Source organism: Penicillium maclennaniae, assembly GCF_028827695.1.
Source record: "Penicillium maclennaniae strain IBT 15551 chromosome Unknown utg000006l:1.0-2513246.0:1.0-2515036.0, whole genome shotgun sequence".
Taxonomy (NCBI): domain Eukaryota; kingdom Fungi; phylum Ascomycota; class Eurotiomycetes; order Eurotiales; family Aspergillaceae; genus Penicillium; species Penicillium maclennaniae.
This window is the reverse complement of record NW_026623218.1, coordinates 2,232,346-2,245,701: the sequence shown is the minus strand read 5'-3', so window position 1 is coordinate 2,245,701 and position 13,356 is coordinate 2,232,346. Positions and strand designations below refer to the sequence as shown.

The 13,356-nt window shown below is 49.3% G+C and overlaps 4 protein-coding genes across 4 annotated transcripts; 2 read left to right on the top strand and 2 right to left on the bottom strand.

Moving 5' to 3' along the window:
- Nucleotides 1-388: 388 nt before the first annotated feature.
- N7477_007116 (uncharacterized protein) lies at nt 389-923 on the top strand (the record flags this gene model as incomplete). The annotated part of the gene is made up of 2 exons (XM_056968779.1): nt 389-413; nt 463-923. The coding sequence occupies 2 exons, from the start codon at nt 389-391 to the stop codon at nt 921-923; spliced, it is 486 nt and encodes a 161-aa protein (XP_056821575.1).
- A 3,899-nt stretch (nt 924-4,822) lies between these two features.
- On the bottom strand, nt 4,823-5,158 carry N7477_007115 (uncharacterized protein; the record flags this gene model as incomplete). The annotated part of the gene is made up of 1 exon (XM_056968778.1): nt 4,823-5,158. One exon carries the CDS (start codon nt 5,156-5,158, stop codon nt 4,823-4,825), a length of 336 nt encoding a protein of 111 aa, XP_056821574.1.
- A 1,006-nt stretch (nt 5,159-6,164) lies between these two features.
- On the bottom strand, nt 6,165-8,437 carry sly1 (syntaxin-binding protein; the record flags this gene model as incomplete). The annotated part of the gene is made up of 5 exons (XM_056968777.1): nt 6,165-7,633; nt 7,682-7,800; nt 7,851-8,063; nt 8,130-8,355; nt 8,413-8,437. The coding sequence occupies 5 exons, from the start codon at nt 8,435-8,437 to the stop codon at nt 6,165-6,167; spliced, it is 2,052 nt and encodes a 683-aa protein (XP_056821573.1).
- A 1,070-nt stretch (nt 8,438-9,507) lies between these two features.
- N7477_007113 (uncharacterized protein) lies at nt 9,508-13,200 on the top strand (the record flags this gene model as incomplete). Its single annotated transcript, XM_056968776.1, has 4 exons — nt 9,508-10,333; nt 10,382-10,871; nt 11,267-11,369; nt 11,419-13,200. 4 exons carry the CDS (start codon nt 9,508-9,510, stop codon nt 13,198-13,200), a joined length of 3,201 nt encoding a protein of 1,066 aa, XP_056821572.1.
- Nucleotides 13,201-13,356: the final 156 nt, after the last annotated feature.

The following is a 13,356-nucleotide window of genomic DNA, read 5'->3' as shown; positions in this document are numbered from 1 at the left end:
TTGGCAAGACTGAACTCACAGGAAACCTGAAAAAGAAACCAAAGACCAAGTACTGTGAGATTACTGTTGAATTGAATGAGAAAACCCTGATTTCCACTGCCCAGATCAAACTTTTAGTACCTATCCTCTTACGCACTTGTGCTAGTTTCTATGATTTTGACTCAGATTTCATGCTTGCAAGAGCTTAGCACTTTCAGTCTTAGGTCCTATCCTTCAAATCTTGTCATTATCGTAGCTTCATTACATGCTTTATACATTGAACCATAACTAGTGCCAAGCAAAAGGCACTTCAGGGACGGAGCCAAACACCAAAATCAGCACCTACCGAAAGCACGTAATTTTTCACACGTAAATCAGCAGATGGGCCTCTTGGCCCCAAAAACCCACCATGGAGGTTCTTGAACCTCGTGGTGGTGATTTACACGTGTCACCTCTCGTCCCATTACCCAGCTCCCTCCTTAGGGGGAACGCCGAACACCCCAACACCGCACCACTGGCTCTCTGAGGCACTCGCGGACCCATCGATCGACCTTGAAACACCCCAGGCAGAGCCAGAACACAATCGAACCACTGATCGGGTCACCGAGACCCATAACGGAATCAGACGGAAGGCCTCCCAGGTCCTAGGCCGACCGATCCTAGACGCGGGCATTCTTGATACCGGCAAAGCACTCGCAGGTCTCCTGATCCAAGTGCAAGACGCTTATCAGAGCCGTCTGCAACAGATACAGGCGCAGCTAACAGAAGTGCTACAAAGCTGGAGAGCTGAGCAGCAAGTCCGTGAAGACCTGCATGCTGGACGGATCGAGACACTTAAACACGAAGTCAATAAGCTTCACAAAGAACTCAAGGAGGCTCAGCAAGCCACCTCGTATAGGATTCCAAAAGTATCTTACCGCAGCAATCTAAATAGTTCTAAATAGGTTATTTTCCTAGAATCAAGGGGCAGTGCCTCTTAGCGAATTGAGGCCGAACGCGGGTTAGCTAAGGCGTGTATCTTACGGCTACAAACTTTCGAAAACACTATTTCAACGTTCGCTAAAACATCTCAATACGCATCGATAAGTACTGATCGTGACTCATATATACATCAGCGGTCGCTGTACGGAGACGGAGCCGAGTTAATATAAAAGGAGCCGTATTCCTCGTCCAGAAAAAGTCAGGACTTGTCCTCACACTGTCCTCACACTCTGATGCATTTTAGTATCCCTCTCTCATCTACAGGCTTGAGAGTCTCCGTGGCCATGGCTATCGCTACAATGAGCCCAGCGATATAAAATTGGCGCTCCTGGTAGGACAAGCTCTGCGTTATTAACTATACTTCGCAGAATAGGCTCTGCGATATTGACTATACCTCGTAGAATAAGCTCTGCGATGTTAACCGTATCTCGTAGAATAGGCTCTACAATATCAAGTGTGTCTCGTAAGATAGGCCCTACGATATTAACTATGCCTTGCCGAATAGGCTCTGCGATAATAACTTTATCTCGTAGGGGTTACTACGATAACAAGGCTTCTAGCGACGCGCAGGCGCCTCTCTGTGCTGTTAGGGACTAGTATTCGAGTATTTCGAAAGTATTCAAAGAAGCAAAGACCTACGTAATATATTCATCTTCTTTATAATCCGAAGGTTAGGACGACCCAAGATAGATATAAACCAATCACTAGAATCGTACAATTCCGGACTGAATCTTTTTCATTATCGGGTGCCGTGTTATCGACCCTCTTTAATAGTTTGCGGTACGATAGCCCTCTCAGCGCAAAAAAAATACGTATACCATAGAGGCCTAGAACGAACATAAACGTGTGTTGATGAGCATTTTAGTGAGTGTTAAAGTGAGCGTTGATAGCAATGATAATAAGGAGTGCTGATGGTGACTGTTAATAGTGACTATTGATAGAGGATTTTAACGGTTGATGGTCTCAGTTCATGTGAAGAAACTGCCGATGCTGATCACCGAGCGGTGGGAGCGGTCTAGTGGTCGAATTGCCACTACACCCATACACATGGTCTTTACAACCTGTTCAATTCACTTGGCCATATTATGGCGCGATTCGAGAAGGTTCTTTAGGGAACGAACCGTCAAGCAGTTAACAAACAGTGAAGGGCGAACGAACAGTCAAGTAGTGGCAAACGGACAGTTGACTTCGATACTAAAAACGCCACATAAGAAGCGGCAAATGACCCTGATTCTGATCTCAAGCGGGTACAGTATGCTGCAAGTAGAGTCCCATAACATGTCCGAGTCATAAGTGAAATGTCATGTAGCTACCAATATTATTGAATAATACAAAGACCCTTGTGGTCGAGCCGGAATTTAGAAGCTAAAGGATCGAAGCGCTCAAAGTCATGTTAGAACATCTGGATTCAAAACAATCTCAACTAACAGATCAACACTAGTGATACGTCTTTCATAGAAGACGCACGATGCAGCATACACTCTCACAGAGAATCAACCAACTACCCGTCAAAGAAGGTCAAGAAAAGGGCAATCTTCTGGATCGGCGTAGAAAGTTCCTTTTAGCCTTTTAATCACTAAGCAACGCTCCTCCATGGTACGGGCGTTTTGCAGCTTTGCTCCACCTTTCTCACTCGCGCCCTCTTTTGTTGTCTTCCAAACCCACGTCCCACCATCCGGGGTCCAACCGACCCGAACATAATCATTAGACCTGTTATTGAGCATGCCGAAGATTTCGCTTTCAAACCATGCCAATTCGCTTGGCCACCATGTTGGGCCAAGACGTCGCACTGTCAGAAGTTAGAAATATACAGCGTTTCAATGAAAGCTTTCTTATCACTCACTACGATCGCAATGCGCATTCTCCTTTTGCTGCCATTCGGGATCGGAATTTGTTGGACGCCGCGTATTGTTAAATGGGTCCAATTCCAGGAACTCTATCGCCACTCGGCTAGAGATATCAAGCGTATAGATTTCGCCTTGGGAGGGCCATCCTTGGACTGTCGTGCCAGGCCCAGACGAATAATATGCCCAGAACTGCGGCTGTCGTGGAAACCAATTCTGAGGGGTAGTATGGAAACCAATTCTGAGGGGTAGTATGGTCACTGCTCACTTCCTGAAGCACGTCCGAGTGCATAGTGGGTGGTTTTTGAGGGGCGGAGCTCTCCGACTTAGTTTGATAGCCTAGCCAACCAACTGTAACTGATATAAGCAATACGATCACAGTCCACCAGTTCAGCATTTTCCAGTTTCAGAGACAAATAAGTCAGAGGGGACAATATCAGGGATCCGGAATATAGAGAGACGTGTGCCCTCAACCAAGAAGTAGCGTAAAGTTTAGGCAGACATGATTGCAGCTTCTCAGTGATTCACAAGCCAACAAACAAGTCAGCAGGTTCCGCCAAGATGATTCTGCGGTTTGCAGGATCGTTATGTTAACGAGATGTGGCGTCCAATGAAACGTGCGATACAGTACGTGCCGGTCTCGTCGTATTTTGTCCATTAATCTTGGCCCTTTTTAACTAGCCCTCATCCAAATACTTAGACGTTTTGAGTGATCATTTAAAGTAAACTTCCTCACCTAATTTGTGATTGGGACCTTCCAATCATAACCCTAAGTGAGTGATGCGCAACTTGGTTAAAGTGAGTAGGACAGAAATTATTGGCTAACCGACAAGCCCTTCTCCACCTAAAGCCTAGGTCCGTGTTTATCCCAATAGTTTCACATTCCTCAGGTCCGCGACGAAAACTTATTTCAACTTCTGTGAAAGGACAGAGTCTGACCCATTCCGAGATCTCGGGGTAGACCGGAGAACTCGAACCTGCTACTCTTCAATGGTTCACAGTTCCCTGGCTCAAAATACTAATGCCTGTCCTTTGCTATCCCGAGAGGGGCTTATTGAGTAGCCAATCATTTATTATTGCAACACAGAGTAATTTCATTTTGACCGAGTCCCGTAAATTGAAGTGTTTTCCGTTAATCATCGCTAGAATCCATTAGTAAAAAAAATTCCCGACCCCCTTCCTTAGAAAGCAGGGCAAAAGCGATTATCAATTGCAAAGTCCTACCGACCTGTGGCATTGCTCAATACCCATAGCATGTTCCTGGGGGCAGTGGTCGCACGGCGGATCAGCTACGTGGTAGAGGCCATAGGATTGTTACCAAAGACCCATCTTGGGGGGTCGACAGGGGACCTTCACAGACCACGCGATTCGCAACATGATTGACCGAGAACAAAAGGCCTAGGAAAAGGGCAAGCTGGTGGTGTCACTGCTGATGCTAGATGTATCAGGAGCATACGATAATGTTTCCCACGAGCACTTGCTCCATAACCTCCGAAAACGACGACTGGGTCGGCTCCCCCCTGTGTGAAGGGCTTGTTGTCTAATCGGAGCACGAGAACCTGTATGCCCAATTTACCGTCACCTAGCGTTGGGATGTATTCTCCTTCGGGTCGTCCGCCTGGATCTCTAGTCTCTACCTCGGTCGATTGGATCGACTCTATAAACGGTCGCAAAATACATCTACATTTGAACTTGGGACTCAGACTAGCCTTTTGAGGTACCCTCTGGGGATCTACAAACTTCTTGCAAATCAACAGTTAAACGAATGAATTGTAATTGGTAACGATCGTGTTCAGCTCGCTTCAGGCCAAAAGAGTGATGCCTTGTTATATATTTTTTTTTTTTAATTTTTTGATCTTTTCACCTTTTTTTTTTTATTCCTTTGTGTTCGTCCCATTGCCTCGTCTTTTCTAGTTCTGGGAGAATTTATGGTTTCTTGGCTGTTGAAAGTCGTAAAATCGTGATACACAAGTGTGGATTAAGGCCCACAACTTCCTCATATTTATAATGCACCCTATTTACCGCTCAACATCGCGGTGATAGCTGGTACCCGTAATGGGATTGTCGTACTCCCGATGAACGTGAGTGGTTCCGTCATCACGGCGGTCAACATCTCTGTGTCGGTAGACGCCTTTGTCATTAAGTCGCTCCCGATGGTGTCGTCGCGAGGAATCGGTTCGGTAGTCGAGGTGCTGGTCGTAGGCGCCGGTGTCTGGATCGTAGGTTGTTACACCATAACCGGTGTCGTAGTCCGTAGTACCATATGTTGTGCCGGTATTATCATAGGTGGTTCCGACCCCACTGTAGTCGTATGGGTGGTTGTAGGAATCGTCGTCGACGTAGCGGCTGCTCATCTTGTTGGCGTGATCACTTCCGATGAAGCTAATAATAATGAAGAATGTTGTCAAGAAGAATTTGTTGGAAATACGGAAAGTCTGATCATGAATGTAGGAGACGAGCACCGCATGTCGAGTCTTATATTAGTTTGTGTGGCGTTGATATCACGAGTATGACTTTGTCTGACATCACATTACAAGATATCGAATTGTGAACTATGAGGCAAAGTGGATAATTAGAATGACGAAGAAAAAGGTGACCTCGAAACACGGTTGGACCCTTAATAAATCGACTTTCGGGGAACGAGTTCCAGACCATCTTCTCGGGAGGCGGATGATGCCAAGCTGAAGGTTGGGGGATCCACATCAGCAACTCTCATATACATCTACAATTGAGAAAGAGAGGATAGAGACTATTCCAGATACTTAAATGTCATCATTGTTTGAACAGGATTGAAATATTCATCAAGAAAGCAAGTACCGATCGCTCTATTGTCATCAGCGACTTTTACATGTTTGCATTTAATGTTATGAAGAGATGAGGCCCCACTCACTTACAAAACCGAGACAATAGATCGAGAACGTCAAGGATGCAAATGAGCGTACCTTGGAGCTTTCGCGAAAAGTGCTCAATGTGGCAAGAGAGAGATTGAGTGCAGCTTGATCTTGCCACGCTCTTCGAAAGCCAACCAATTGTTTCGCGGAGGTCCAACACATGCGACCAAATGCTACAGACAATGCTCAACAATGATGGCGTACCGGACTTAATCGTACGTTCATTCTTGGGTCCAGAATGGTGCCATGTAACAGAGATTAGGAGAACAACAAGACCATTTCGGGAAAGCCTATAATTTCTCACTGCAAATCTGCTCCTCGCATGTCGGATCTCAATGAGATTTTTGAGGCAGTACGAGACCTGAAGAACACATTCGAGATGTGCAAAGTGCTTGAATTATAAATATGTTTTACAGCCACAAAGTTTAGCTCATCCAATCTTGCCCATCTGCAAACTGGTTATTCATATTCAACTCTCCCGACCCAGCGGGGCCAAAGAGTCCGACAGGAATTCACTAGCATTCATCAAGTCTGTACTTCCGTAGACAACGCGGCGGCGGCCACCAGCCGATGCGCGGTTGGCCGATGGGTTGCCGTCGGGTCCAGTCTGGCCGCTTGTTCGGTGCACCCAATCCTGCAAGTTACCATACTCGTCCATGCTGCCACCACCGACTGTGAAGACAATCGCTTCGTTGAAGGCCTGGCGGCGCTGGCCGAAGCTGGCGCCGGTGCCGGGGCCTACACTACCCATGGTGCCGGGCATCTGCTGGTTTCTTGATGCAGAGGCGGGAGGCATGGCGCCGCGGGCATTGGCGCTGCGAGGGTCGAAGTATAGGTAATTTTCTGTCTTCGCGATGGCGGAGCTGGATGCAGCAGAGGGATCCATGATAGATTCAGTGATCTTGGTCACGGTAAGATCCTTATTCGCAGGCAAAAAGTTCTTGACCCCGGAAATGAGTGAGTCGAAATTGGCACCGAGGGCGCCGGAGGCGATCCTGTCCGTAAGACGGTTGGAGAGTGAGGAGAACCCACGGAAGATGTCGTTGGATTGCTGTTCGGGAGCTGCCGTGGTCATCATGGTCATGCGGGTGATCTCGCGGACCTGGCGCACATAAAATAGAGGAGAGACGTCTGTGACGCCGGCCTTGGTCAGCGCCTCTTCGAATTGAGTCATCTCAGTGCGGCTCAGCTCAGATTCTGTGCTAAGGAACCAGATGATGAAAAGGCGCAGCTTGTCCTGCGGGTTGCTACCCTTGGTAGGATCATTGATCAGCTCAAGTAGCTGTGCCTTGGACTGCTTGACAATATTCTCCTCCAGCTCGAAGAAGTTGTCCAGCTGACGGTCTTTGATGCCCTTGAGAAGGGCAGTGGCGATATTCATGTGCATATCGAGAACGGATTTGCGCTCACGCAGCTCCGGAAGCAGGGTGATGGCAGCCTTCAAATGCTGTGCGGAGGCACTGGTATCATTTTGGAGATCTTCAATCGAGGAAGCGCCTGTCTTCTTCGTAATTTCGTTTGCGTCCTCCTTGTACCGTGTCAACTCAGCATCGATATCCTCGGCCACCTGAGGGAAGGGCGCTCCGGCATTTCGCTGCCAAAAGAAGTCGCTGCTGTTCAAATCGTATGACTTCTTGGTGACCTTGCCCGAGTCCTGCTCGTCCGTGTCCAAAGTAATACGATTCAAGCGCATTTGAAGTACGTCCTGTACGAGGGACTGGTATGTCCAGGAGTGTGAAAGCATGGGAACCAAGTCGACGTTCCGGTCCATGATGATCAAAACAGGACGAGCCGAGGGAACCCCAGGCAAGGCCTTCTGGCTGCCTGAGAACAAGTTGTCTTTGGAGTTGAGAATGTGGTCACGCAGTTTCCGGTCCAGCTTGGTTGCAATCAACTCCGCGGCTCCACCCTTCGGGCATCGAATGATAGGAATGGCACCTGCGCTCTCGTTAGATCTTGATACATTGCACAGAGGAACCAACTAACCCATTGTGACGCTCACGCTGAACAGACCACTCACCACCTTATCCACGATTGCGTCCAGATCCTCATCGTTCGTTTTCGGGCTGTTGATCTTGTAGTATGCATCATTTCCAAGGCCTAAGCTGAAAAGATCCGGCTCGGCCACAATGAAGTTGAGATATTGATCAAACACTTGAGCAATATTTTCTGATGCGCCAGAAATGGCAATTTGAGAAGCAAAGTCCTCGAGAAGGGGGCGGGGACGGAGGAGAGGAAGTTGATGTAGGCTGGAGAGTAAAGGCCCTGGGAGAGATCGCGCGTGATCGCCTGGATATTCGCAGCATTCGGCTCCACCAAGTAGACAACGGGAACGTCAGGAATGGGATATCTTTGAGAATGAAGGCTTCTATACACCGGGATACTGTTAGCGGTCTCCTCGAATCAATGTGAAGACCAGAGCTTTGAACCTTACAGATGAATCGTGATACCCCAGGCGCGGAGGTCATTGACTCGAAGGACACTGCTGATGACATCGCGGCCCATGCCATCAAAGACCAGGACCTTCCAGATGGGGTCGCCATCTTCATTCAAGATTGGGGTAAAGTGAGAGACCAGACCACCATGGATGGACGAATCGTGAGAAGCCTCATCGGCGGGACGAGGGTCATGGTTCAAATTAAGAAGCTTCTGAATGGAAGCTATAGTGATCGGTCAGTCCGGGGCAATCGCCGCGGGGGAGCATGGCATTCACGTACCGACCTGGCGGTCTCGGAGGGACATCGGATGCGCCATGACAGAGCAGACGCCTCAGATATAATTCGAGGATACACTCTTTTTTTCGCAGCAGCTTCAGCACATGTACCTGCCCACAAGGAAGTACGGGGAGACTAGGATGCTCAGTGTTGACACCGTCTCTCGCACTGCGGCTGACGTAAGGTATGCAAACCGTTCAAAGGCGGAAGATCACATGCAATCCAAGGCAGTGTTTCTGTTACCACCGTACTGTCATTTATCGCTTCCTTCTCACAACCAACAGCGGTACGGAGACGTTACATCTGTTACAACGGATACAGGCAACCGCCCAGCGCCAACAGCTTTTCCTCCTTCCACCTCACCTCTCTCCCTCCATCTTCCATCCAACATCACTTTCCCCCTTTCCCCCTTTCCCCCATCCCCCATCCCCCATCTTCCATCCCCTCGTTTCTTCGTAAAGCGAATGGCTATTATGCTAGAGTGGCTCTTTGTATAGGAGCTGTTTCTCTTCTCTTTCTCAGGAGGCTTAAAGCTTAAAGCACAGAGAGAAGCCAGAAAGCTTCTGCAGGGACACTTTGAAGTCAGAGAGAGAATACAAGTGAGGAAAGACTGGAGACCAGGAAGATCCACGAAGATCCCGGCTCTGTGATTGATATCAAATTTGCGGCGTATTACGCTTGCAGCAAAGCCGGCATATTAAAAGGTCTACACGATCAGGGAGACGCCAACTCGCGTCACTCGCATCCCAGATTGGTGCCTGAGGCAACCTATTAAAACATCCGTGCATCTCGCAGGAAGAATTTTCATATTCGTCAGGTACGGGAGCATTCATCGTCAATAGACGTCTCCATCCTCTGCCTAGCTGTACTTGATTTGCGTGATTCTTATTCAAAATCGATTTTCTTCAGCTTCAAGGTCCCCAGCCAATCAGAACTCTCTACCCCACCCGGATCCGGTCGAATTTCAAACTCCGATCTCCGATCCACAAACAGCAGGCGGTGAGAAGCGCACGTGACCAGACAGTAGCTTAAACGCGTCGAGAGTGATCGAGTGATCTTGCTTGTTGATTGTTGATTGTTGGGGGGGTGAGACCAGGCATGGAGCAATCCTCCGCTCAAAACCCTTTGCAGGGTCTTCCACATGGTACAGGCCATGAATCAATACCGCCTGATTATTGGAATAGCCTGGATCCGATCTACGACCCGCAGCTCCAGCTCCAGCAACCACAAGGGCAGTCCACACAAGCTCCCATGGGGATGACTTGGGATCACCATATTTTCCAAAATCCTCAGCAGTCTCAGTCGCAGCAGCAGCAGCAGCGGCAGCAAAGTCATTTGGCCCCGACCGAATCCAATCATGCCTTATACATCCCTGAATCTTGGCAGGCCAACCCGCTACAGGCTCCGGCGCGAGGTTATTCAGTTTCCTCACAATACCAGTCTCACCAACAAGCCCCGGTCTCTCACTCTCAGCACACACCACAGTACCATCAAGATCAGATGACTTTCGACTCGCGGGCTATGACGAACGCTACGGAGAGCTCGACTTTTCCCTCATTAAACTACCAACAATACTACCCCCAGGATTCCTTCTCGGGACGTCCGCCCCAACAACAGTCGCAACACACCATCTCTCAATTCCCAATTTCTTCCGGGTTTCCCCAGGCTTCCTATTCCATTGATCTCACCGACGATTTCTCCAACCTTCAACCCCGTGTGCAGCAGCACATCGACCCGGGAGCCGTCTTTCCAAACCCCGATCCACAAATATCCCGCCCACCATCCCACATCCAACCCAGCAGTCTGTACGGAGCTCCTGAGTTTCAACACGCCGAGCGAGAGGCGTTCGATTTCTATCAAAATGGGCTCTCTTTGCAACAGCCACAGTTCGGCACAACACCCGTAAATGCAGGACCAACTTCTGGTATGCTCACCCCATAATTGTTTGATATCATGCTTACAAAGTCCACAGGATATAATAGGGCCACTGGGCTCCCTCAACCCGAAGTGGTCATCACAGCGAAGAAGTCGACCAAGAAACCGGCAGCCAAAAAGACAGGACCCAAGACACAGAAGAAAGTCCAAAATCAGGCGGACAGTGACAGCTCCGATGATTCGAAGCTTGAGATCGAAGCTCCTGACGAAGCATCCCCTCTCCCACCCAATCGCCCAAGTGACCCAGTCGAAGCAGGTATATATGATTCTATGAAGGCCGTGTGGTCACCGCGGAACAAGTGGCCCTCCGCGGATAAAGTGAAAGGAGCCCTGGTCGCGTTCAAAGACGTCATCAAAGTGCTACGAGACGCCTGGAAGGATCAAGTACAGGCTATGAAGCTGGCAGAAAATCAAGGGGATAACGCCAAGGCAGCCCAGCTGAAGGAGTCAGTGGCTTTGCAACGCCGCATTATGGATAAAATTGTGGATACTGCCCTGACCGTTGGGCATCCCACCATCGTTGAGAAGTATGAATCCCCTCTTTTGAAACCCTTTCCACACCCCTTTTACTCCCTTTCTACGTGGTTATCGTGGCCATAGATGTCGGAACCAAATGAGAACTTCACCAGTGTAAAGCCTCTGTGATCATGAAATGAGTCTTAATCTTGGCTGAATCAAGAGCACTCTTCATGGCTCTAGGTTCAACACAATTGATGTCTGAACCAGAGCCATAAGGGTAACTTCTGGCATAGCCTAAAGCCTTCAACTATTAGATCATTCCCGATGTGCCGTGAAAAGCCATCTATCAGACTACCAAGGCGTTTAAGATCAACTCGTCCCTGCTCCATGAATCCCAGTCACTTCATGTGATCCCTTCATTCCACGTATATCCTATCCAATTGCTAACTCTTGTCTCTCCTAGGTTGGGTGAGCATCCATTGGCTTTGTCGATCTTCTACTCGTTTCTAGTAGACCGTTTCCAGGCCGCAGACTTTGAGGGCTCTTTGACGGTCAACATCTTGAAAGTAAGCAACCCCATTCCTCGAAGTTCTCAGTCCAACTGACATCATTAAGCTTCTTGTACGATTCGTTACTGTCGACGAAGAACTCCTTCAAAAGACAAACATTGCCAAGTTGCTTCCCAGATTTATTAAGAAAGGCGGACCATCAGTCAAGGAACTTGCACAAAAGATTCAGGAAAATGCCGTAGCCTCCACAAAGCGGAAACAGCAGTCTGGTAAAGAAGATCCTTCGTCCAAAGGGTCTGGTGCAGATTCTCCTTCAGCAGAACTCGCGGGGGCCAAGCGTCCCCGTGAAGGCGAAAGTAACCACCCACCTGCTACGAAGAGAATGGTTGTTGGCTCCAATGCAGGGAAGCCTTCTACAGCCGCCAATGGGTTGACTAAAGCGGGCGCTTTAAATGGAAAACCAGTCAACGCAGCAGCTCCGCGGCCGAGAGCCAATATTGTCGCTCCCAAGCCATCAAGTCTCTTTGGTGCCTTGAGTTCTGCCTCCAAGAGACCGGGAACTACAAATGCAGAGAGAGCGGCTGCGCAAGCGGCTGCGAAGCCTGCAGATAACCAGGAGAAACCGGCACCTCCGCCCCCCAAGCCTGCATTCTCCTTCGGTGACATTATGGCCGATCTCAGCAAACCCAAGGAGGTCGTCGTTGCGAAACCTGCTGAAGACAGGCCACCGGAGACAGAAGAAGAGCGTGAAAAGAGACTGCGAAAGGAGGCGCGACGCAAATTGCGCGTTACCTGGAAGTCCGACGACTCGCTCACCGAAGTGCGACTCTTTACTCACGACCCGGACGAAGAGCTCGGGCCTGGTGATGGCTCCATGCGTGGCATGGGGGATGTCAAGGGAGAGGGAAGTGTTCTTAAGCTTCACAAAGACATGGATGAGCTTGAAGAAGAAGATCTCGGCGGAATTCGAGAGACCACTCTCAATGAGTACAGTGGTCTTTCCGAGGTCATCATCGAATCTGAGGAGCAAAAGAGTGCGAATTTCATCAAGCGCGGAGGTGAACAACAACCTTCCAGTCCAGAGAAAGCGGCCCAAGAGCACCGTGAGTCAACTACCCTCATGGTATTCTATACTTCTCCCGCGGATGTTCCACCCTCGCCCAAAGAACCTCCTGCCCCGGAAGCCGAAGAGATCGTTCTGGAGGAGGTTCCGTTCGGAGAAGTCCCAGACCACATCAAAGCTCGACAGGAGCGGTACTTCTCTTACATGAACCCGAAACCTGCCACTCCTGCAGCGGCCCCTGGGCAGCCGAACGCCGCTCCGGCTGGCACCTTCGACATTTCCAATCTGCTCAAGATGATCCACACTGGACAGCAGTCGCAGTCTACTCCTCCCCCGCAGCCTCAGCAACCCCCGATGTCTGACTTGGAACGAACGATCAGCATGTTCCGTCAACAGCAGACTCAGCCTGTTATGCAGCCTCCCCAAATTCCAATCACCCAGACGGCACCCCAAGCGCCGGTCGCTGGCGGTGTAGACTTCGCCCAGATTCTTAACGTCATGAAACAGTTCCAGAACCCTGCAGCAGCATTTGCCCAACCTCAACAAACACAAGCAAGTATGGCGCCAAACCTCGGCGCCATGTTCACTCAGTTCGCTGGACAAAACCAGCAGCAAGCAGGTGGTCCTCAAGACCTCAACAGCTTCGAAGATCCAGAGCGCAAGCGAATGCGCGAGACCAGCCAGTACGAAGACTCCTGGAGCCGAGGCAAGCGCACCAAACAAGGCGACTCCAAACCGTATAAAGTCGGATTGGTCCCGTGCAGGTTTTGGGCCGAAGGCAAGTGCAGAAAAGGTGAAAACTGCACCTTTCGCCACGACAGCTAATTCACTTTCTGGAAGACAAAGAAACATCTTCCACTGGACTCCTTACTCTAATATGCGCCACGACACCCTTACCTTTCCCCCCTCCCTGTTTTTTGCACCCATTAATTCTTGTATCTTGTTCTTTACTTTTCATATCTTGTCATGGCGATGCATCGC